The 24,437-nt window shown below is 52.8% G+C and overlaps 1 protein-coding gene across 2 annotated transcripts in view; it reads left to right on the top strand.

Moving 5' to 3' along the window:
* DPYD (dihydropyrimidine dehydrogenase) overlaps positions 1 to 24,437 on the top strand; it is a 319,614-nt gene that overhangs the window by 237,652 nt on the left and 57,525 nt on the right. For both annotated transcript variants that reach the window (XM_045586822.1, XM_036452548.2), the window contains exons 15-16: positions 8,783 to 8,851; positions 12,419 to 12,502. In XM_045586822.1, coding sequence (XP_045442778.1) covers positions 8,783 to 8,851; positions 12,419 to 12,502 — 153 coding nt within the window. The remainder of the gene's footprint in view (positions 1 to 8,782; positions 8,852 to 12,418; positions 12,503 to 24,437) is intronic.

Genomic DNA, 24,437 nt, shown 5'->3' with positions numbered 1-24,437 from the left:
AAGCTCAGAACCTCTGGACACCTCCGACCACCCAGTATGTTCCTGGACTCGCGCATGTCCCTCTGGCCTTCAGGAACGGATCTCTGAGCGTGGCAGTCTTCAAAATGCTCTCCAGAGAGGCCCCTGACCCCGTTCTCCTGCCCGTGCTCCACCCCTCCATGCACATCCGGGCCTCTGTCCGGAGGCCAGTGGGTGCGTCCAGTGGCTCCCTTCGCCCCGTCCGTGTTCCATCAGCCACGCCTCGTCACAGAGCCGCGATCCACGAAATGCAGCCATGCTCTCCCTGTCCTGCAGCCCCCTGGTCTCACTCCCATCCCCGCTCTTTCCCTCTCCCCCTCACCGAGCCCCCATGAGCTTCTGAGCATGTGTCTGACTTTTCATTCCTGTCTGCCATCCTCTTAGGCACCTTCAACACCAACGGGGACGAGCTGTGTGACCTTGTCCTTACATTTTACCCCCGGCTTCGTGGCCACTGTGTCTGACTGGGTTTCCTCCACAGACAGCTTCTGGGATGGTTTCCCAAAGAACCCTGCTGCCTCTGCAGCTGATGTCCATTATCCGAGCCCACACCTTCTCCATGCCCGCCACGTTTGCTCACTTCTTCTCCGTCCCCCCACATGTGCTCACTTCCTTTCCGTCCCCACCACGTGTGCTCACTTCCTTTCCGTCCCCACCACCTGTGCTCACTTCCTCTCCGTCCCCACCACCTGTGCTCACTTCCTCTCCGTCCCCATCACGTGTGCTCACTTTCTCTTCGTTCCCTGCTGTCTTCTCTCCAACTCAGGGCCCACTCCTGATTCTACAGCCCTCCTTTATCTGCTTACATCAATAATCACTCATTCATTTTAATGAATGCTTTTGTTTTAATTTTGAAAAGATGATGAAATTCACACACAAGAATGCAGCGGGTATTTTTGTGTGTACCACCCATGCCTGGGCCATGTCTGTTTTGTAAAAAGTGAAATATATTTTACTGACGTTCATCTGTAACGTAGGAGTGAGAGGGCAGGGCAGGGCGAGGCTAACTCCACTGTGGGCAGGGCAGAGCTCTCCTCCATTTTGTGTAACCCAGCCCTCACCCAACCAATCAGGATCAGCCAAAGCAGTGACATCACCACCCGTATAAAACCCCTGACTTGTCGAAGTTTGGTCTCTCGTCCGCCATGCTGTCGGCGTGAGGGGACAGAGCCCATGCTAGCTTAGAATACAGGCTTTCTGCTAGTGCATTGGACTCGGCTCCCTGGTGGTCTTTGGGGATGGTGAAATCTGGGCACAACAGGAGCACAGCTTTATTTTAATCTGACTAGTCATAGACATTTATTACTACAATATAAAGGCGTCTCTTCTACATTTTCCTCGGGAGTCAAAGGGAACTGCACCTTTAAAGTGATTAGAGTTCTCAAAAAGTAGTCATACAGGGAGACTAGAAATGCCTGGTTTTCCCCTTTCTTTTTGATATATTTAGAGCGTTAGCCATAGAATGTTCCTGGCTAATATTTAATTAATCAGACTACACAATAATTTTACCATCTACTTTGATAATTGTTGCTTTTATAGGATTCTTGTGCTACAATGAAGTAACTTGATTTCCCCAATGTGTTCTAATGAGAGGCTCCAAGTAGGGAAATCATCCGTTTATTAAAGAAATCAGCGTAACATCCTGTTGTCTCATATTATTGTTAGGAGGGCCCCAGATATTTTGCATTTGTTTTCTTGAGTTGAAATAGTGTGGTTATCCAATTATCCTGCTGACTTTAATCTATACTTAATAAAAATTAATTATGGATGTCAAGTGTGCACGCATTTATTGTCTGGGTATCTCAAATTCATGAATGCACCCCCCAAAGTTTAACAATTGTTTATAATGCCCTACTCTACCCTTAGTCATCACATAACCTCAAACTCTTAAGGCAGGCTCATTCTCTACATCATTTGTGTTTAATAAATGTGATTCTGTTGTTATCACTTTATATTGTTTTTACTACTCAGGAAATTTTTAATATAACAGTAGATTTGGTTAGCTTAGCGTTTGGAACATATTATAATAAACATGATGTGGCTGCATGGCCAGTGTGACTCAGCTGGTTGGTCAAAAAGGCTGCCAGTTCGATTCCCAGTCGAGGCACATGCCAGGCTCAATCCCCAGCAGGGGGCTTGCAGGAGGCAGCAGCCAATCAGTGTTTTGCTCTCACATTCTCTGAAAATCAATATATATATATATATATATATATATATATATATATATATATATGCCTAAGCAACTGTCAAAAACGAACAGCTGAACAAACAGCCTGTGTGGGGTGACTAGGCTGGCAGGGGGGTTAGTGAGGGGCGCGCCCTGTGGGGTGACTAGGCTGGCAGGGGGGTTAGTGAGGGGCGCACCCTGTGGGGTGACGAGGCTGGCAGGGGGGTTAGTGAGGGGCGCGCCCCGAAGCCTCTGCTTCCCACCAGGCCTGGGGTGTGTTTTTTGTACTGATGAGACTTTTTCTGCGGCTGCGTATTCGACGGACATAGTTGATAATTTCTACTTTCCTTGTCCTATTTTCTCCTGGGAAAATGTATGACACTTTTCATAGAAGGAATCACTTTATAGCCATGGGAATGCGAACCAAAGGCAATTTTAATGCAAAACAACAAAGGGAAGTTGTATTTTGCGGAAAGCGAGGCCCAGCAAACAGCTAGATCAATACTTTAGATCTACTTCCCTGGTCTCTGAGTAATTATCAATACTTCACTCATCTGAAACCGCAGACGCACATTTACATGCAGGGTATGCTGAGGGAAAGACGGAGGGGAGAAAAGAAATGGCTCAGTTATTGACTGCCCCTTCCCGGAGACAGTTCTTGAAAATAGAGGGATGAGAGATGAGTAATGGCAGGATGTTCTTGTCATCAGAGAGGGAATCTTTTTATTAAGGAATCCCAGAAAGAGGAGGCAGGCGACTGCAGGGAGGGTGTGTGACATGTTCGCGTTCATGTCCGTGTCCGTGTAGAGATGGCGGTCCGGTGTCAGCGGCGGCATCGCTCACTCCGGTGCCGCCGTCCCAGTGAGAACAACGCCTCCCGCTGCCTCCCAGACGGGGCTGACACCTGCCGCAGGGATTGGAGGTTCTAGGTGGCTTTTCATAAGAAGCATCTTTTATTTCAGTATTGAAGAAAAAAAAAACTGAAGGGAATACAGCATAATAGAATGAGACAGAAATCAGATGTTTAAAGACCACTTTGTTTATTCTGTGTAGCTTTGTTTGAAAGAAACCACGGGGCTGACACGATGCTGCCGTCTGGAGACCGCCCCGTGGGTGTGCCTGTGGGCGCTGACATTCCCTCACTCGGTGTGGCCTCTGCCGTTGGGAGAGGCTCCTGGCAGGTCCTGGCAGAGCCGAGGGGCTGGCTAGCCCTCCCAGTGCTTCCCGCTGATCATCAAACGGAGTTTAGGCGTGGAGATGGACATAGGGTTGGAGACCGATGGAGAAGCAGGCAGGTAGACAGGCAGGCGGGCCGCTGTCATAGCAGCCAGAGAGGAGGCCGTGCCCAGAGAGCGATGACGACAGTAGCCTACCATATTGTGACTGTTTCCTAAGGAGCAGCAGGACCTGGTGCCCAGAGGCCCCTGGAGGAAGCCCTGGAGGCGGGACTATAGCTGTTTCCGGGCAGGAGAGGGGCTGGTGGGCCCCTCCTGGTACCCCCTCTCCCTTCCCTCTCCTCCCAGCGGCCCCTCCTGGTACCCCCTCTCCCTTCCCCCCTCCTCCCCAGCGGCCCCTCCTGGTACACTGTCTCCAGGAAGAGCAGCTTGGCGAAGAGGAGGCGTACACTCGGTCTTTGCAATCTGCCTTCGCTCTTTTATTCGGTAAAAATGGAAGAGGCTTTTGTTTTGCTTTCATACGTTTTGTTCCCAGCACAAGGCCAGGGACCACAGGGCTTTTGTGGCGGGGCGTTGAGAACGGTAGCATATGGGAAACCATTCACTGAAGGGCGCTCGCTCCCTGTCATCACTGCGCTGGGGGAACTGGGCTGCACCTGAGACCACATCCTCAGCACAGGCTTCAGGGCATCTCCTAGGAGGACAGTGTGGGGCCCTCCCTACCTTCGTGAAATGGGAGAACAAAGCCAGGCGGGCTCGGTGGTCAAGTGTCAACCTAGGAACCGGGAGGTCACAGTTTGATTCCGGTCAAGGGCGCATGCCCAGGTTGTTTGCTCAATCTCCAGTAGGTCGTATGCAGGAGGCAGCCCATCTATGATTCTCTCTCATCTTGGAAGTTTCTCTCTCCCTCTCCCTTCTTCTCTGAAATCAATAAAAACATGTGGTTGTTTTTTTTTAATGGTAGAACAATTGGAGGTGTTGGTAAATAATTCAGAAGGGTCTGAACTAGAATTTGTCTTTTAAATCACATAATTCTAGAGACTCTGCTTTGCCTTGTTTTAAGTAATTAAAACAATCAGGGCTGTGGTTTTTCCAGTGCTTTTCGAAAACACAGAGTAGTTATCAAAACAGAAGCATTTGATGACCCAGAATTGCAGTCTTAGACCTTCCTCCCACTGTCAGGGTGCTGCCTGTTCACAGCACTTCCCAAGACAAGTGTGTGCACAGAGGTTTGTTTTCAAACCAAACTTTCACAGTGGAAAATGTTACCTCGTAAGAAAAATGTGTGTTTCCCCTTAATTTAGAGGACTGCAGACCCCAGTTGTGAAATTACTTCTTTTTGGAAAACTACTTGTCTCCTATTGGGGAAGTTTCAATGAACAGGTGATTCTGTGTGGGAGATGGGAGAGAGCGTTACACAGCGAACACCTCATTGTTATTCCTTCAGAACAGCATCTCTATTAACATCTGTGCCTTCGTGAGCAACCCAGGAAGTGTGATCAGTGAGATAAAAGGAACATTTCAGAGGAAATATATACTCTTTACTTGCAAAATCTCAGCATGTTATTGTTTTAAACACACACGCACACACACACACACACACCAAATTTTAAACTCTGAGAAGGACCTCAGTGTTTGCTTTGAATTCGAACTGCCAGTGCATTGATTATAGACAAAGGTGTTGTCTTACGCAGTTGAAATAGCTAATATGCATATTAGGAAGCTCTCGTGAAATGACTAATGAAGCAAAGAAATTTGTTGGTTTTTCCCCCTGTATGCTTAACGAGGTGTGTACCTGGGCATGCACTGTGAACATCAGAGCGTCTGTATTACATAAAAGTCTGTAAGGGTGGCGTGAATAGCATTTCTCGGGTTTAATTGGGGGACGTTGCCTTGTGAGTGCCTTCGTCTGCCAGGCAATGGGAGCGAGCAGGGCTGTGTACACGCTTCATTGTTATGGCATGCAAATCAGCACCAAATGCCAGCGCGCCCATGAGGCCGCACTGAGAAGTGCAGACAGGAAAGGTTTCAGCCGCGTCCCAGAGGTCCTGGCGCCATCCCGCTGTCAGTCACTCCCCGAGCTTCTGCGAAGGAGCCTTTGGGGCTGAAATTGGGGATACGGAGAGGTTGACAAAATGCGGGGAGCCTCTGTGGTTGAGTGCCGAGGATCGGCAGCGCATCCAGGGAAGGGAATCACGGATCAGTGTCCAGGGAGGGAAGGGCGTTTCACGGCTGAGGGGCATCGTCACTGGCCTGGAAGGCAGAGCCCTGGGCGGGTGTTTCTGTGCCGTTTACCAAGGCCGCCACGTGGGCAGACGTGGCAGCTCTGTGGAGGAGGAGGAGGAGGCCCAGGAGCCCAGACGGGAGCCCTCCCCTGTGCCGAGGGGCTGGCCGTGGCCAGGGAAAGGGGTGCGGTGGGCTGACAGAGGAGGTGAGGCTTCCGCTTCTTCATCCACCTGTTCGCTCCTCACTCAGCACCTCCCCGCGGGGACCTGTCTCCAGGGGGCGCTGAAGGGGTGGCTCCCGGGAGGGGGCGATGCTGAATCACTGTCCAGCGGACAGGAGAGACGGTGCAGGAAATGCTGTGTCTCCTGCAGAGCGTGGCTTAGCAGAACCCTGGCCTAGGGTTCCAGTGCACGCTCTACTTCCCTGAAATCAGTAAAAACGCATTTTTAAGAGAATGACACTCACAGAGTATCATGCACGGCCCCTGGGACACCGAGGTCACCCGTGGCCTCAGCTGGACGAGCCCGAGGAGGAACAGGAACGCAGGAGGCGTCAGGAAGAGGCGTCTCAGAGCTCCCTGGGAGAGGCTTCCGGAAGCGGCGGGGGATGGGGAGGGAGAGGAGATTGAGGCTGAGGAGTTTCCACCTCCTTTGCCAGGAGCCCAGGGGCCCGGGGAGACCAGTGAGCAGACCCAGGGGGGACACAAACGGGAGAACAGTACATTGTGAAGTGGCCAAGGCAGAGGACACATCGCAGAGTCTACCGTAGAGTCCACAGCGGGGTTCCCCCCACCCTCAGCTTGTGAAAATACGTTCGATTTTCTATAGAAACTGTGCATACTGTTTCATTTTCATGTGACGTTTCTATGTTGGGAATAATTGGATAAGCAAGGCATTTATGGCTTTCCAAATAAATAAAGAACATCATACATCACATGAAAGGACAGCTTTCAGAATACATTCCCCTTTGCAAGCATCCAATCAGCAATGGCCACATGAGATCTGAAGGGCGTGTGAGCTTGAACGAATACACACACACACACACACACACACACACGCATTGATTTTATAAAGAGAGAGGAAGGGAGAGGGAGCCAGAGAAGCATCAGTGATGAGAGAGAATCATGGATCAGCTGCCTCCTGCACGCCCCACACTGGGGATTAAGCCCACAGCCTGGGCCTGTGCCCAGACCAGGAAGTGAACCATGACCTCCTGGTTCACAGGTCGATTCTCAACCGCTGAGCCACACCGGCCGGGCTGGGCTTGACATTTCATGTCTGGGTCTCCATGTCTACGTGTCAGGAGAACTGCCAATCTCACTTCCACTTCGTTTGTATTCAGGTACAAAGACCCTGTTAAATGTGCATGTTGCATAATTAATGAATATTTAATAAACAGATTTTCTGAGTTTAGTTGTCTTTGAAAATCACTTGCCCTGTGTGGTTTTTTTTTTTTTTCCTTCTTGATATAACCCCGGTAGTGTTAGCAGTGATTTTGCTGAAATCTAGCCCTCCCCAGTAACTGACAGCTACTCACCTTTGCCGCTCGGCAGCCGTTCCCAGTTCCCAGTGCAGGCTGTCTCCGGCGGGCTGGGGTGGGTTTCCGGGCAGCTCCCAGCGAGCTCCCGGCGCCACTGCCTGCACGAAGGCCCAGGCCTAGAGAACATGCGAAGTCGATGAGGCCCCTACCTGTAATCCATTGGAAATTCTAAGTTCTTCACCTTAATTTCTGATCTGCAAGCTTTCTTATAATTCAAATTATTTTAAAAAGCATTTTATTTACTCCAGAAGGAGTAAATAAATATACTATATATATATAAAGGCCTGAGCAACTGTTTGACCATCTGACCGGTAGCTATGACATGCACTGACCACCAGGGGGCAGACACTCAATGCGGGAGCTGCTGAGCTGTGGTGACTTGGCAGCTGTGGTTCTTGGGTGATGTACCCTGGAACCAGAAGGAGAAAGCCCGATTCCGGGGTGCATCATGAGAACTACCCTCTTGCAATCTGGGACCCTTTGAGGGGTGTTGGAGAGCCAGTTTCAGCCCGATCCCCACAGGCCTGGATGAGGGACCACACCTGTGCACAAACCCATGCACCGGGCCTCTAGTGTGATTATAAAAGACTAAATGGGGCCGAGAATTGTAATCCTTTAAGCATTTGGAAGGATGGCCCCCACCACCCACCGTCTGCTGCCTCCTTTCTTGGTTAAGGGACCCCCGGGGCCTTGGAGAGTTTGGGGATCGCTCCTCTCACTTTCTCCTGTCCTGTGCACCCCATTAAGTCTCAGCTGACTCCTGACTCTGAATCCCCAACACCCTTCTTGTAAAGGAGGTTCTGTGTCACCAAATCCGTGACACTTCTCCCGTCTAAGCCCTCAGGGGCAGCGGTCATTGGTTGGGGGCACGTGTTTCCGGGTGATGAGAATAAACTCGGCCACAGGACACCAATAGTCTTTCCCATGCCTGGAACCTCCACCGTGTCAGTGATGCTATTACTAAACACTGGATGACGCTGCATAACTTAGACAACTTTTCCCCCCACACGAATATATGTAACCCCTCCGACTGCCTTCGGCAGGTGGCAAAGTCAGTATTGTTTTTCGTTTGACCATCTGACCGGTAGCTATGACATGCACTGGCCGCCAGGGGGCAGACACTTAAAAACGAGAACGCCCTGGGTCAGAAGAGTGAGGTCGTGTGTTCAAGTCTTCAAAGACAACTGAGGGTCCTGGCCCATGTGGCTCAGTTGGTGGAGCACCATCCTGTGCACGGAAAGATTGCTGGTTTGATAGCCTGTCAGGGTACATGCTCAGGTTGGGGGATGGATCCCCAGTGGGGCTGGGGGGGCTGGGGGGGAGGCACGTGTGCAGGAGGCCACCAATCGATGTTTCTCTCATATCTCTCTCTCCGCCCTCCACCTCTCCCCTGTCCCTCTCCCCCTTTCTCTTTCTCTAAAACATACCCTCAGGCGAGGATTAAAAACAGATAAATGAAGAAGTCTCTGGTACAAGGCACAAGTCCCAAATCTCATCCTCTGCTCCACTTAGAATCTGCTGTTACTTAATGGTTTGTCTTTCAAGGGATGCGCGGCTAGTCTTATCCAGTTCTTGGCCATTGCGCACACGCCCATGTCATCATCCCCTGACCCTGTGTGTGAGGTCTGCCTGAGCCTGTTCTCCCCTCCGTCTGCAGGTCCTCATCGCGAGCATCATGTGCAGCTACAACAAGAGCGACTGGATGGAGCTCGCCAGCATGGCCGAGGTAACGGTCCTCTCTCTCCTGTTCCCTCTCTCCTCTTTCTCTCGGCTGTAAATAAAGAGCCACCGCGGGAACGAACCCCGTGGCAGCAAAACTGGATGGAAAATGGTAACAAAAAACAAAACAAAACAAAAAAACGTGTTTCTCTTACCGTGTGTTTCCCGGCGTTTCCATTAACAGGACGGAAAGGGAGAGGGAAGGGGACTCCGGCCCATAAGATGGTCCCTGCAGTTCACAGGCTGCCAGAGCCGTCCTCCTCGGGATCCACTTCCTCTGATCTGCATAGAAAGCAGCCCTGCAGGAGGGTGGATGTCATGATCAGACAAAATGCCACCCTGGAGAGTCCACTGGATCTTGCCTGGCCCTCAGGCAAGCTGGTGTGACAGTGAAGGGAAGACATTGTGAATACAAAACCCTGGAGCATTTAAAATCTGAAAGGCCCTGTTCAATGCCGCTCCCAGTATGACCACAGGCAGGCCTGGAACTGGGGACCCAGGCTCCTGAGCGGGCGCCCGTGAGCGGGTTTCTGTAACTTCAGGGGCGCCTGCCAAACGTGGACAACTCCCCAGGGGCTCCAATGTGTGTCTTATTTTAACTTCACTTCTTTTAGTATATCTTTTTTTTCTTTAATATATTTTATTGAGCTTTTTACAGAGAGGAAGGGAGAGAGATAGAGAGCTAGAAACATCGATGAGAGAGAGTCATCGATCAGCTGCCTCTTGCACACCCCCTACTGGGGATATGCCCACAACCAAGGTACATGCCCTTGACCGGAATCAAACCCGGGACCCTTCAGTCCCCAAGCCGACGCTCTATCCATTGAGCCAAACTGGTCTCGGCTCTTCTAGTATATCTTTATTGATTTCAGAGAGAAAGGGAGAGGGAGATATCGAAACATCAGCGATGAGAGAGAATCATGGATCAGCTGCCTCCTGCACAGCCCCTCCTGGGGATCGAACCCGAAACCAACCCCAGCGTGTGCTCTGACCGGAAATCGAACCGTGACCTCCAGGTTCATAGGTCAACGCTCAACCACTGAGCCACCGCAGCCAGGTTCAATCTGTGTTTTAAACAGAAAAAAAAATAAAATAAAATATGCACTTAACGTTACACGCTATCGGGAAAGATTCTGGAGGCAGGTGTAGCGGGCTTTCTGGAAGCCGCGGGGACAGGCGGGGCAGTGCCTAATGGCCCTGCATTGCGTTCGGGGATGAGGGCGTGCCGCTTCTTCGGACGTCCCTGCGCTGTGCGGGGAAATTGCTTCTGGGACTCGGGGGCTGAAATTAGACGTGATCCGTAATCGGCCCCTGCGCCGGGGCGCGGGGTCCATCTTCTCCGTGTGTTTACCTAATTGAGCGTGAAATCTTCCACGGAGCCGTGCCTGGCGTGAGCCTGGCCGGTGTTAAGCTGACGCTGATGAATCGCTTTACACACTGCCCGCTCCCCGCCCGCCCATGGAAGAGCGGCCGTGGAAAGCAGGCCCTTCTGTCGGGGGCTTACAGGAGCGAGCTTTACTTCGAAGAGTCAGAAGCCTTTGTGTCGGTAACACGCTAACCGGCTTACCCACCGAGCCATGCGGGCCAGGCTGCAAGATCTTAACTTAGAGTGCAGAAGGCTGAGGACGTCAGGTTTTCCTCACGTACTGTCCCAGCATCGGCCTCGGCCTCCGTGACCTCCGTTACCTCACGGGAGGGAGGGAGGCTGTGGGCTCGGTGCTCGCAGAGGCCTGGCCTCGCCGCCCTCCCTCAGTTCCAGGCTGTGGGACAGTGAGCAGGGCACTCAGACTCCTTGGGCCTCGGTGTCATCCTCTGTGAGATGGGAAGAAGGACATATCCCACTGCAGAGCCTCGCGCCGAGCAGGACCGCTGCTCACTGCCATCGCTGCCGTGCTGGCTGGCTGTGGGCGCACGCGTGTGCTGAGGAAATGTGTGTCAGGTGCGTGTGTAAGCCAGCGCCCTAACGCTGAGGCGTTCCATAACGCTGTCGAAGGGGCGTGCTTTTCTACGTTGCTGCATTTCGGTTCAGTAAGAAGTAGCTGAAATAACTAAGCAATAGCAAGGAGAGAGCAGCCGTGCATAGAGCTGTACTGCACAGTCCGTTAATGAAGCTGTAATTCCGCGGGACGTGCATGTTCGGAGACGGGGCCTGCTCTGCAGCTGACCTACCCGGAGCACCCCCATTGCTCGGCTGACCTCAGTGCGGCCAGTTGTGTGTGGCCAGGATGACTCCCCAGCCAGCGGGGGAAATGGCCTGGTGTAAGTGACGTAATTTCCAAATAACAGGACGCGGTTAGCCCTGAATTAGGGGGACAAAGCCATAATGAAGCCGTTAGAAGACGGGCTGAGTGAGCCAATGAGCTCTCCGCAGGGGGCTGGGGCAGGGCTCCCCAGGAGTCAGGGCGGTGCGGGCGGCTGACCAGGGTTCCTGCGCAGTGAGGTCCCGGCGCGAATTCAGAAAGCAGCTACAAGGACAGGCTGAAACCTGCGCAATCAGGAAGAAGGGCCTGCACGTGGGAAGCAGGGAGCTTCCTAAGCCGGCACCTGGCTTAATAGACTTGTTACAGGTGTGGTTTCTGGCTGAGCTTATTTAAAACAAAATTGCAGCCTGGCCGGCGTGGCTCAGTGGCTGAGTATTAATCTGTGAACCAGGAGGTCGTGGTTCCATTCCCGGTCAGGGCACAGGCCCAGGGATTCAGGCTCGCTGGAGGGCATGCAGGAGGATTCTCTCTCGTCATTGATGTTTCTCTCTCTCCTCCTCTTCCTTCCTCTCTGAAAGATATACGTATATATACTTTTTTTTTTTCCAGTTGTAGCATCTGGAAAATTCTAGAAGTGAGGTGAAAGAATGGAAAACTTGAATCACTTACCTCATCTCCCATTCCTCAAGTTGCTCTAGTAAGCTATTAGAAAAGCATTTGCTTATTTTAGAGGTTTTCGCAGAAGACTCCCTAGGAGTTCCAGGACCCCCCCCCCCCTGCACATTCTTAGGGACCCCTGCCTCCGGGGGCAGGAGCCCTCCATGGCGAGCCAATCAGTGAGGAAGCTAACGATTAAGCTAAGACAGAAGCACCTGCACTCCCTGTTCTGAGCATGGACTTTTAAAAAAAAAAATGCTAGGAAATTGACACTCGGTTAAAAACACATTTCCCTGGTGCTCCTTCCCGCCAGCCTCCTCCGTCGTCCTTTGCACGGCTGCTCACGGGCCCGTTTCCCGGGTGGGTAAGATGTGTTCCTGTGAGCACAGAAGCCGGGAGGGTGCGGGAACAGGGCTGACGCCCCTGCTGGGTCTCTGGGTAGCCAGGCCTGGGCATCGCTGTCCTGGGTAACACGCCCCATCAGCCGAGGATCGTGCCCATTCCAGACCGTGGCCGGAGCGGGCCAGGGCCCCGTGATCGCTGCCACAGCCGCTCTCGGAGCCAGACCAGACCTCGGACGCCCGAGACGCCGTCCCAGAGCGAGCAGCGGGCTGGGCTGCCGCCCGGCCTGTGCCCGGGCTGTGCTGTGTGACTATGGGGGGCCCTGTTGCTCACGAATAACGCTCCCCTTTCCCCCCCTCCCCGCTGTCCTGCAGGCCTCCGGAGCGGACGCCCTGGAGCTGAACCTGTCCTGTCCTCACGGCATGGGCGAGCGGGGCATGGGCCTGGCCTGCGGGCAGGTGAGGAGCCCCGCTGTCACTGTCTGTCCGTCTGTCTGCGGGCCCGGGGCCAGGGGCCGAGGCTGAGGCCACCTGGTCTGGGCTGCTAAGCAGTGCTGAGAACAGGAGGTTGGCGGGGGAGGAGGGAAGGGCCTGGGTTTGAGCAGGGGTGAGGTTTACTGGGGCCAAGCTCCCGTCAGGGGCCTGGCAGGAGGGAACCTCACACCAAATGGTTTGCAAAGCGCCCAGCCGACTCGGCTCCCCCGTAAAGCGGCCTAACATGACGCCCGGTCTCCCCCGTCTGTGTGTGACCTGCATGTGAGGAGCGGTGACTTTCTCGCTGCCTCTCCCTCCCCTGGTTCTGCTGGGCACAGAATGTACCTGCTGGGGCGTGTGACATCTGACCCACAGCCACCGCCGTCTGTCCTCTCTCCCTTCTGCCCGCCCGCCCACCCGCCACTGCAATGCGTTTTTCCGTGAAAGCGCCTGTGGTCCTGTCTCTGATGCTAGAGCCAGCGCTGACTGAGGGCAGGGCTTCGTCACCGCCATCCCATCGCCTGGAGCATCCTGTTCCCAGAGAAAGCCGGCATTCTGGGCCGGCGTGGGCCAGCCCTCCGCGCCCTCCGCTGTTCACTGCTGTCCTCGGCTCAGGTGCGGCCAGGTGTCCTCACCGCACGGGGGGCGGGGGCATGGCTGTCCCCCACCGAGGCCACACAGAGGGTCTCACGGCCTTCCCAGGGGTCTGCTGGGCAAGAGCTTCGTGTAGTGTTACCCGTTTTCGTTCCCTCGTTCGCTGGAACTGGGTACAGATGAGGGAGGAAGCAGGATGAGCTGGCTAAGCAGTTACTGTTTGTTTTGGAGACGCCAACCACCTCACAGCCTTGAAAGGGTTTTGTAGGCTAGTCAGTAAATACTCCCCGAGAGCTTATGTTTTTATTTCGAATTACAATTCGACCACATTTAATCCCTTGTTATTGCTTTGTCAGACTTCTAATTGAATTATTCAGCACATGAAACAAAGGAAAGAATTGTAGACAGCGCACCAGTATTAGCAGAATTAGCGGGGTGCTGAGAATTATTAAAGAGGACATTATGTGTGTTAATCGGGCATTTAATTTTGCCTGTTTGTCGATGGAAAACATCCTCTTGGAAGGGATTTTCTTTTTTTTCAAAAACCTTAATTGTGACAATGTCTTCTTAACATCCGTGAATGCACTGCACAAGCCAGCGAGAGCTGTTTGAACCCTAATTAGTCAAAAAAGACTCGTAATTTCCACTTTAACTCCAGACTGGCCAGCCCACAGTGTGGCTGGTCTTCAGTGCACAGGAAGAAGCCGGCCTTCCAAACTGGCATTGAAAAATGGCCCGTGCTCATTGTATGGGGCAGGCATAGTCTTGACGTTGAAGGGTCAGTGTGAGAAAGGAAACCGTGGCTGGATCTCATGAGCATGGATACAAAAGACCAAACTGTCAATATGCTGCATCCACAGGGTATCAGCATGCACATGGCATGACCCTGTGGGACTCGTCACAGTAAGGCAAGGTTGGTTTAACCCCTGCCCAACATTCAATTAACATAAATCATCACTTAAACAGGTAAAAGGGGGAGGGGAATCATGGCCATCTTAATAGTAGAGGAAAAAATGTTGATAAAATTCAATATCAATTTTTTTTTAATCTTAGAAAACTAAATAGGAAGGAATTTTCTTAACGTGATTAGACATGGTTACAAACTAACTGCAGCAAGAAGCAAAACTTAATGTTGAAATGTGGTGAGCATTTTTATTAAAGATCAGAGATGAAACAGGATGGATCCCTGCTATTTGCATATCTAGTCTTCATTGTGCTGGGCATACAGAGTAGAGAACTCCTAAAAAGACCCAGACACGTATGGAAACTTGATTTACATGAGCCATCCTTGCCAACCAGGACAAAATGAACTATTAGCTGAATGGTCCTTGACAATTGTTAGCTATACCCAACGATCAGCTGCGAGTCATTAAAGACCTACATGTCATAGGCTTTACTGCAGACATTTAAGAAAATTTTTTTTCGTCCATGAGATTGATCTCGCGATATGGAACTCTTCCTTAAACAGTTAGAAAAGGCACAGATTTTAAGAGAAAAGAGTGATCTCAAAAGATACCATGACTAGAGTACACAGACAAGATATGGACTGGATATAAACACTTTCCTACAAACAATGAGCAGAGGCGCAATGTTTAACATGTTTATCATGTCTGTATAACACATAAACAAAACAATAGGTAAATGTAAATATATATGCAGAGAGAGTCAGAGTGAGCACAAAGCAAGCCATGGGGTTTCCTTAAATGATCACATATGGATGTATATAGATATGCCTGTATAAACATAGGGATGGGCAGTGGACAGAATGCTAACCATGGCCCCTAGCGGTTAGGCACTCTGGAAATTTTACTTCTTATTTTATACAGTTGTCTATCTAGGAACTATAGTTAATTCTTGTGTGTTTTTAAATATAACTACCTCAGTAAGACAGGTTTTAAAGTAGATTTTTCTGTTTGAGTGCAAGGGACCAACCAAAGGACTTGTATGCACGCATATAAGCATAACCGATGGACACAGACACTAGGGGGGTGAGGGCATGTGCAGGGGGGGGGGGGTGGCCAGGGAGAGGTCAGTGGGGGGAGGAGACATATGTAACACTATATGTAATACTTTAAACAAAGAATTTTTTAAAAATAAAAATACTGAATTTTACCCACAGAAAATAAAATAATTTCCCCACCATCATATTATTAGACTGCAGAAAACTATTCCAGGGCCTTCACTCAGGCCCAGAGGTTGGTCTGTGGCTTTAAAGCACAAACCAGGTTTAGCTGGAAATGTTGCCTCATTTCCAAAACCCCTTGGAGTGTGGTTACAGCATGTACAAGTGGACTTTGGGGCAGAGGCTCATTAATTTTTCTTGGAAATAATGATCAATGATAAATTACCCTAAACTCAGTTGCTCGGTCTAGGGTTCCTTCCTATGAAGTAGTCCAAAAACGGCTAGTTTTTATCTAATAAGTATAGTTTGATAGCACTCTATAAATATTTAACAATGCAATGTTCATCAATAATAATTCACATTATTGGAGTCATTTTAAAAATAAGATTCTCGTTAAAAATTTCATAGAGGACACGGTCCGTAAGATGCAATTTACCATTTACCAGGAGGGTGAGCAGGTGGACATCGTGATGCGAACAGAAGCACCTGCGCTCTTTGACCTTGCCATTGCTTGTGCGGATGTGGGCTCTCCTGCCGCCACTTCCTGCCAACTTATCACAGAAGAGGGCTTTCTCCTGTCCCTGCCCCCTCTGCAGGCCCATGTTAGCGAAGTTCTGTGCTGGCCTCTCCGTTTCTCATGGACGCCATGAAGCTCCCGCCTCCCTCCAGCTGCAGCCGGGTGTGAACTGAAGGCTGGAAAGCCGGTCAGCCCTGCCCCAGACCCCTGCACCGTTCGGAGAAACATCGCTGTGCTGCATGGAGCCAGCCAAGCAAAACGCTTTTTCTCCCCGCACGGAGACATCAGCCCTAAATTATTAATTATGTTACATGACATGATGTCTTAGGAAACTCCATTCCTCTTTTCTGTGCTTCCAATATTACTTTTGGGAGAGAGGCGCCTTTTGAAAGCGGACAGTCCCCTGGGAGTCAGGAGGGAGGCGGGGACGCAGACTTCTCCCTGGCCTGTGGCTCCGAGGAGGCAGAGTGCCCCTGCAGCTGGCCCTCTTCACCTGACCCCTCCGCCCCCGCTCGGCTGCTGCTAACCTTTGTTTGTGACAATTGGAGAGAATAATGGCTGAATTTGGGGCCTTTAATGTCACGTTGAAATCAATAGCTGTAAATGGTAGTTGCCACAGTCCTAACTGATCTGTCACATTCAGACAAAGAGGGCCTGTCTGGGTTCATAGATGACAGCGGAGACAATTACACACACACACACACACACACACACACACACACACGTGAAGCTCAGAAAACCTTGACAACAGGTTTTTAGAAGGTCTTATTGATTTTGTTTTGTCTGTTTTAATCGTGTGTTTTTTAAAAATACCTAAACGATTGGAGTAACAGTGCCCATAGGACCCGATAGATTTCAGGTGTGGATTTCTGTGATCCAAGGTCTGTGCCCACCAAAATCACATCCTCTCCCATCACCGTACATCAGGCCCGCTTTGTCCCCTGCCCCTCACATTCCTTTGCTCTAGCAACCCTCATAGACTTTATGAAAACATTTTAAAATAATAAAGTCAATAAAAACAAATCCTATATAACAAAAGGCTAATATGCAAATCGACTGAACAGCAGAACGACTGGTCGCTATGACACTCATTGACCACCAGGGGGCAGGTTCCCAATGAGGGCTCGTGGCTGGCCAGCACAGCGGCAATGGTGGGAGCTTCCTGGCTCTGCAGCAGTGCTCAGGTTGTCCAGCTGCAAGAGGGTGCAGGCTGGGCTAAGGGACCCCCAGGGTGCACAAATTTCATGCACTGGGCCTCCAGTAAAGAACTAAAAATTTAGCAAAATAAAAAGTAGAAAGAGTAAAAAAATAAAAACTAAACAAAAATACCTGAAACTGTAGTGGACCACAGCCAGGGAGCAGACTCAAAAAGGGGGCTCTGCCGTGAAAATAAATGGAACCAGCCTTCTCCACCGTGGTGACAGCGAGGGGTGGGGGACAGATGATCGGCCCTCTGTGAGCTGCCAGGACAGAAGCTGCAAACAGCTTGGAATAAAAACAACTCCAAGCCCACGGAGCTGGCCCAGCCCGGCAGCCCGCTTATCTGTGCCCACGCAAATCGTCCTCAGACTCATCCATCAGTCCGCTCCAAGGGCTCCGCCTGACCTCGTCCTCGGCGTCCTCATTTCCATGGACGCTGAGCGGATGCAAATGAAGGGGTGTTAGTCTTACGTTCCCATGCGTGACTCTGATAAGCACGCTGGCCACCACGGAGCCCACAGCGGCCGGAAGCGCCTGGACATTGATGAATTCCTGCGGGAGCCGAGCTCTCCTGCTCAGCCCGGGAAGTGTGTGAAGTCAAGAGGAAGTCTCGGTGCTTCCTCCCAAGGAGGGAAGCTGGGTGATGTCCCCCCGTAAATTAATAGCAGGTCTCCGCGTCCTCTGAAGGCTCCACATGAAAAATCCCTACTCGCCGAAAGGCCATTCCTGCCACCTCTGAAAAATTAAATTAGCTGTTCTTAGAGGTGGAAACGAGAAAAATTCAATGCTGCAGGAACACAGGAGATTAAAAAGAGGGTCAGAGACAAGATCAGCTGCTTAAGGAGCCTTATGCAAAGGGACTATTTTTTTCTCAGCTTATAGTTTTATAAGACAATTTTTCAGACGTAGCATTTCTGAACGTTTAAGGACTCCGGGACTTAAAAAAAATGGTGTGTGTGTGTGTGTGTGTGAGAGAGAGAGAGAGAGAGAGAGAGAGAGAGAGAGAGAGAGAGAGAGAGATACCTGCCAGAAGTAACCTCACTGAAGAGGAACATAGTCCATTTCTTCTGGGCCTTTTTTTTTTTTCTTTTTTAACTTTATGTCCTCCAGCGAGCGTGTGAGCTTCCCAATGGGTCCTGCGGGAAAAGGCGGCGCGGTGGAGGAGGCCATGAGAAAACAAAGCCCTGGTTTGCGCCCCGGCCGGCGTCTGTGTACAGATGCGCCCTCGGGCTCCCGCTCAGCCTGAGGTCCCCAGTGAGGTGTAAGCTGGAGCAAACGGGGCCATCTCCCATCGTGTGGTTTGAGTTCTGTGAACGCGTTTAGGCGGGGGACACCTCCACGGGTTCCTGAGTGAGCCTGAGACCCTGGCCTTTTCTTAAATCACTCCCTCGGGGGGTGGAAAAGAAGGGTTCATGAGAAAAGTCTAGTGTGCCAAGGCGTGCGTGTGGATATAATTCCGAGGACATCTGCGTTGGTTTGGGGTCTTTGTAATTCAACACAAGTGAAGGAAGGTGTTTGTATAAATCCAGTATACATGCCTGAACCTAGAGATAGAGAGAGAGGGAGGGAAAGAGAACCTTGGATTTGGTGACTGTGATATTCTTACAGAGAAGACAGACCAGCTTAAGACCAGTGAGGCCCAACTCCAGGAATGTCAGGGGAAAGTGGGGACAAGGGCTGAGGCCTCGCACCCTCCCCACTCATGGCCCCAGTTTCCCTGTCGCTCACCCTGTTGCCTCTCCTGCCAGCACCAGCCCTTGTCCGCACTCTCCCCTGACTCAGCAGGGCTTGAGGAGTGAGGAGGCTTGGAATCAGGTCCAAGAACCGGCTGAACAGAACCAGCGTTCTCACCAGGGCGCGGGAGAGATGTGCTAGGGGGCCTTCTGCTTCCACGGGGACCCCAAAGACCACACTGTGAGGTACATCCTCCTCAGGATCACCTCCTGCTGAATTTCCCGGCGGACTGGTCCAAATCCAGCCGAGACGCATTCCTCTCTCCCGTCACTGCGTTTCCATACACGTCCCCGTTGGTTCTGCAGAGCCACAGCGTCCTGCTATGCTCGGCCCGACCGCGCGGCTGTGTGCTGAGCGGTCTGCGCCCATGGTCCTGGGAGCCATGCCTTTGCCATGATGGCATGTCCCTCCTCTCCACATTGGTGATTTGGGTCTGGGTTTTCACTCTTGACGTCATAGTGCCATTCCTGCACTTACTTCTTCTTGTTTTAGCGACTTGACTTAATTTTTAACCCAATCTGGATATTTTTATAAGAAACTCCACCTCTTTCAGTGCATAGTGGTGACGGGTCCATGTAATGAATCATGGCTGTCTTTGCGCTTCCTGTGTGCGTGCTTCGTTGCAGATTTCCCCTGGGTCTTTCTCACTCGATAGGGAATTCTTGTTCTGGCCAGTGATCTGTTCAGCGGTATCGCTCGATCAGTACGTCAAGTTCATTACTGGTGATGGCCCTTCTGGGACACCCCACGTTTGTGCCTGAATCCCTTCTCCCTCTACTCATGGGGCGTCTAGACTCCTTCCTGTTCTCTTCCCTCCACAATTCCTGGGGTTTTCTGCATTGCTGGAAATTTTACTTGCAGGTTTTTATTAGACATATATATTTACTTATTCAGATATGTAATTATATGCGTGTTTGATTTTAAGAGCCTTAGCTTGTAGCTCACATTCCAAGTCTTGCTTAGAGAGAGTTATCACCCTCCAGCTTAACGCAAGTGGCATCCACACTGTTCATTGTGCTGTCATTCTTCTCCCTCTGCCGGGAGAGGAGGGCTGGCTGCCAGCGGGAGCCTGTGAGGGTGGCTTCCTCCTTATTTCCTCCAGATGAGACGCCAGGCCCCTGGGATGGGGAACCGCATGTGCTTTTCCTTCACGTGGGAGTGTCAGCCGCTGGTGTGAGGATGCCTGGCTCAGTCCTTCGCTCACAGCACAGCCAGGGCGGGGCGTCTTCCTTCTGTGGGGAAGCGAGGGTTGGTTCTCTGCGGAGGGAGGACGTCTTCATTAGCATGAAGGTCAGGCGCCTGCCCTGATGATGTCCAGGTGTGTGGCTTCCTGCAGAATTAATCCCGCCCGCGTCCGACGGAGCCCGTTTTGTCAGAAGCCTTTCTCCGTCCGGCTCAGGGATCTCTGACTGTTATTTCCTCGGTTTTTCTCTCTCTAATTCCCGGTCATTTTCCCCTATCTGGAGCTCCTCTTCTCGACACCTCTTACGTTATTGCTCATTTTCTTTCTTTTCCTCTCCCCTCGTCTGGTATCATCCGGACCTTTAATTCAGTTCTCAGCATGGCTGCTCAGCTTTTCAACCCCTCTGCTTGAGTTTAGTACTCGGAAAATCGTCACTGCCCATTCAATTAATTATTGTTTTTATTTTCTAATTGCGCCTCCTTGAGAATTCTCATTACACTGACGTTAGCCTTCTCCACGACCTCATTCGTCCGTCCTTCCTTCGTGGAGCTGCCTGCGCGGCCTGCCTTTCTTCCCCGCGTCCCTGAGCCCACGGGACAGGTGGGGATTGCTCCCGGCTTCCACACTGTGGGGTTTCCCCGCCCGGCACACGTCCGGACGGAGGCCCTCCTGAGCCGCAGGAAACCGGAGGGCCCAGCCGGTGTGGCTCGGAGGCTGAGCGGCGACTTAGGAGCCAGGAGGTCAGGGTTCGGTTCCCCGTCAGGGCACAGGCCCGGGCTGTGGGCTCCATCCCCAGTGGGGGGCGTGCAGGAGGCAGCCGGTCCATGATGTTCTCTCATCATGGATGTTTCTCTCTCTCTCTCCCTTTCTCTCCCTCTCTGAAATAAACTGCATACACACATACATGCATACATGCATACATGCATACATACATACATTTGAAAACCGGAAGGTGGCGGGTGCCTGGTTCTGTGTAGTGAGCTGGTGGCCCCTTCCCTGAGCAGGTGGGCTCTGAGGGTGCCGGCGGGAGAGGCCAGTGCGCCCAGACACGGAGCTGGGTTCGGGTCACTCCCGGTGTCTGTGGTGTGGGGGGACCAGGGGGGGTGTCAGGGCCGCCCGGGGCCTTTGCAGCGCCTGAGGTGTCACCATCACAGCCGCTGAGACCTTCGCTCGCCCCACCTGCTCACAACGCGGGTGAAGCCTGGCCCCTTCTCGGGGCTCAGAGCCTCAGAGGCGCTGGCCCGCTCACTGAGGCCTCGGCCGCCGCTGGCAGCTCCGTCTTCCAGAACCCTCGCACACGAGTCTAAACATTGCATCTAGGGGAAGGGGGGTTTTGCTCTTACGTGTTTTCACTCTCGCCTTTGTCTTGTTGGGGCCGTTTCCACCAAAGCTGATGCCCGGGTCTCAGTCCACACGTGTTCGGGGTAAATGGCAGGTCACATGACGGAATGTGCCCTGGGCCATGCGGCTCGGCTGGTCCGTGTCCCAAGCATGGAGGGAGAGGTTGCTGGTTCCGTTCCTGGTGGGGGCCTATGCCTGGGTTTCGGGTTTGACCCCCAGTAAGGGGCGTGCAGGAAGCAGCTGACCCATGTGATGTTTCTCTCTCTCCCTCCCTCCCTCTCTCTAAAAATAGAAATCAAGTAAAAAGTGACTAGAATTATTTTTTAGAATAATAGGATTATAATTCAGTCCTGCCACTTGGTCTATAAAATCCTGTGACATAGGGACTACACGGTCATAGAGCTACGGAGCTGCCTGAAAACGGAAGGCCGCGGCTTGGAAAGGAGGCGGGACTGGAGATGGGAACAGGGGCCACGCTCTGCTGCTGGCTCATTTGAGCGCCCTGCCCGGGAGGACACTGAGCTGTGTGTGCGGCCAGCGGAGCCCCCGGGCAGCCCGCCCCTGCGGCTGGGGGCGGGGCTCAGGGGGGACAGCCCCGCCCTGTGGACATGGCTGTGCGGTCGCCTGGCCTCCCAGCACTCCCCTGGCCGCATCCCACATCCCACTCATTTCCTCGGTGCTCTCTCCGCTGGAGAGCAATCTGGAACCCTGTCGCCTGTGCTTCCCGCGTCAGCCCGGCCTCCGTAGTTTCTTAGCAGAAGGCCTGGGAGGCAGCTGTCCGCCGTGATGTCTTTTGTTACCTCCAGCCTGAGGATGGCGGGGGCGGGAGGGAGGGTCGCCCTGGGCCTGAGCGGACACATCACGCACCTGTGGGCCGGGCGGGAGACAGCACGGGGGCAGTTAGAGCTGTTCTCCAGGGGGAGGACGGGGTGGGCAGGGTGGGGGGGACCCGGGGGAGTCCTGGGGTGCCCGGCTTCCTCCCGGATTGGCTCTCCTGGCTGGTTTCTTTCCAGTGGGCAGGTCCCTGCTCCTGCCCAGACCAGCCTCCCTGCCTGGGGCCCACGCCCAGCCCTCTCTGTGTTACTGGCTGCCTGGCTCCCCTCTGTTTTGTGTTTCGTTTCTCCCTGTGCCCAGCCCCCGCCCACTCTCCCGTGCGTGATAAAAGTCCCCAGAGAAACCTTCCTCCCGTCTTACCACCCTCTTCCTGTGCCTGTCCGTGTCCCTCCTCTCCGGTCGCCTAGGAAACCGTCTTTCTCCTTCCCCATCCGCACCCCCCCTCCTCCTGCCGCCTCCCCTCCCGCCCTCCCAGCCGTCAGGAGGTAGCCAGCCCGTGGCCCAGGCTCGGCCCTTCTCCCCCCTCCAGCCTCACCTCACTCACCGCCTCCGCGCAGCCAGCGTCCCGGCCTCCTGGCCTTGGGCGTGCGGTTCCTTCTCCATCTCTGTGAGCACGTGTCGCCGCCCGTTCCGATCCATCTTCGTCTTGAGTGGAGCTCGGGCTTCCTGGCACCGGGTGGAACTCGCCCTGGCAGCCTGAGGAGCTGCCCGCACTCCGCTCCCACACCGGCTGAGTGCCTGCGAGAGGCCAGCACCCTCGGGGGAACTCAGCAGTTCCCTGCTCCTGGGCTCTTTAAATACCGTCTGCAATTGTTACTTCTAAATTTATTTTTATTGATTTCAGAGAAGAAGGAGAGGGAGAGAGAGAAAAACGTCAATGACGAGAGAGAATCACTGACCCACCGCTTCCCGCATGCCCTCCGCCCTCCGCATTGGATGGAGCCTGCAGCCTTGTGTTTGGGCCTGAGCCCCGGCCAGGAATCAGACCGTGACCTCCTGGTTCCTAGGCCGACATTCAACCACTGAGCCATGCCGCCGGGCTGATTTTTGTCCTTACCTTCCTTTTGCGTGTATAAGACACCCCCCCCCCCCCGCCACCACTTTTCCAACCCCCAGTTAAGAAATCAATATTTTAAACATGTTTCTGCTTTTCCTCTTAACGATGTTTCTACCGCTCCCTCCCTCTCTCTTCATCTCTCTGAAATGAATGAAAACATTTGTTTTTAAAAATCTGCACCTCCCAAATAAGTGTCATGCTAAGCTGAATAAGCCAGGTTTTAGCAATTATCGAGGAATTAGCAAGAAATTAGAGGGAGCCACTCCCCAAGCCGAGACGTGGACATTAATGAGCACGTGTCCCCAGACCTTCTCAGGTCCCCGATACCGCACCTGCAAGACCTTCCTGGAGGAAGCAGAGCCGGCCGGAGTCACTGATGAGGGCTCACGCGGCTGCGCTGAGCCCGGCTGGACCGTTTTCCAGCCCCTTTGCCCGGCTCCCACACAGAGCGGGCGGTGTCCTCGCACTGCCATGTCCCGGACCTCTGTTCCCTCAGACACAGTCTGAAAAGGGGTGTCCCACTCCCTGCATGCCCATCATGAGATCCGCATCCGGCTTTCTCAGACTCACTTTCCACAGCGCAGTCCGAAAAACTACTTCGTGGCCCTGGCGGTGTGGCTCAGTGGATAGTGTCCACCTGCGGACGGGAGGGCCTGGCTTTAATTCCTGTCAAGGGCAGGTGAGCAGGTTGTAGGCTCAACCCATAGTGGGGGGGGGCGTGCAGAAAGCAGCCAGTCAAGGATTCTCTCTCATCATTGATGTTTCTGTCTCTCCCTCTCTCCCTCTCCCTTCCTCTCTGAAATCAATCTTAAAAACATTTTAAATAAGTAAATAAATAATTTTAAACATCACTCTGGCTCCTCGGCGGGAAAAACCTATCCGCACGCCCAGCGGGGTGGGCGTCGGCTGCCAGAGGCCTCCCAGTTCCACCTGGGCTCCTCCGAGGCCGGGGCTGGCTCTCCCCATCCCTGCTGCGCGGCCCTCACTCCCCACGGGGGCTGTGAGCAGGTCTCCCGGCCCCACAAACACGGCATGAGTTCAGTCTGCGGGTGTCCGAGCCAGACTACCCGATGGGGTGCTGCTCTTCGTTCTTGTGTTTCCATGTGTCCATCTCAGTGACAGAGCATCAGCTCACTTATCGACGACACAGTTACCGCTTTCTCTCCCCGAGCCTGGGGCATATCAGCCCGCACACGGTCCCTGTTCATCTCTGCTCGCCCCCCGGGGGGGAGGCACGGCCCTCATTGGTGCATGACCAGCCCCCACCCTGTCCGCGCTCAGAGGGCACGGGATGTGCTCAGAGCACCTGCAGGTGCTGGGGACAGAACCAACAAAAGG

Source organism: Pipistrellus kuhlii, unplaced genomic scaffold, assembly GCF_014108245.1.
Source record: "Pipistrellus kuhlii isolate mPipKuh1 unplaced genomic scaffold, mPipKuh1.p scaffold_m20_p_24, whole genome shotgun sequence".
NCBI classification, from domain to species: Eukaryota; Metazoa; Chordata; class Mammalia; order Chiroptera; family Vespertilionidae; genus Pipistrellus; species Pipistrellus kuhlii.
Note: the sequence above shows the minus strand (reverse complement) of the source record. Positions and strands in the feature narration are given on the sequence as shown.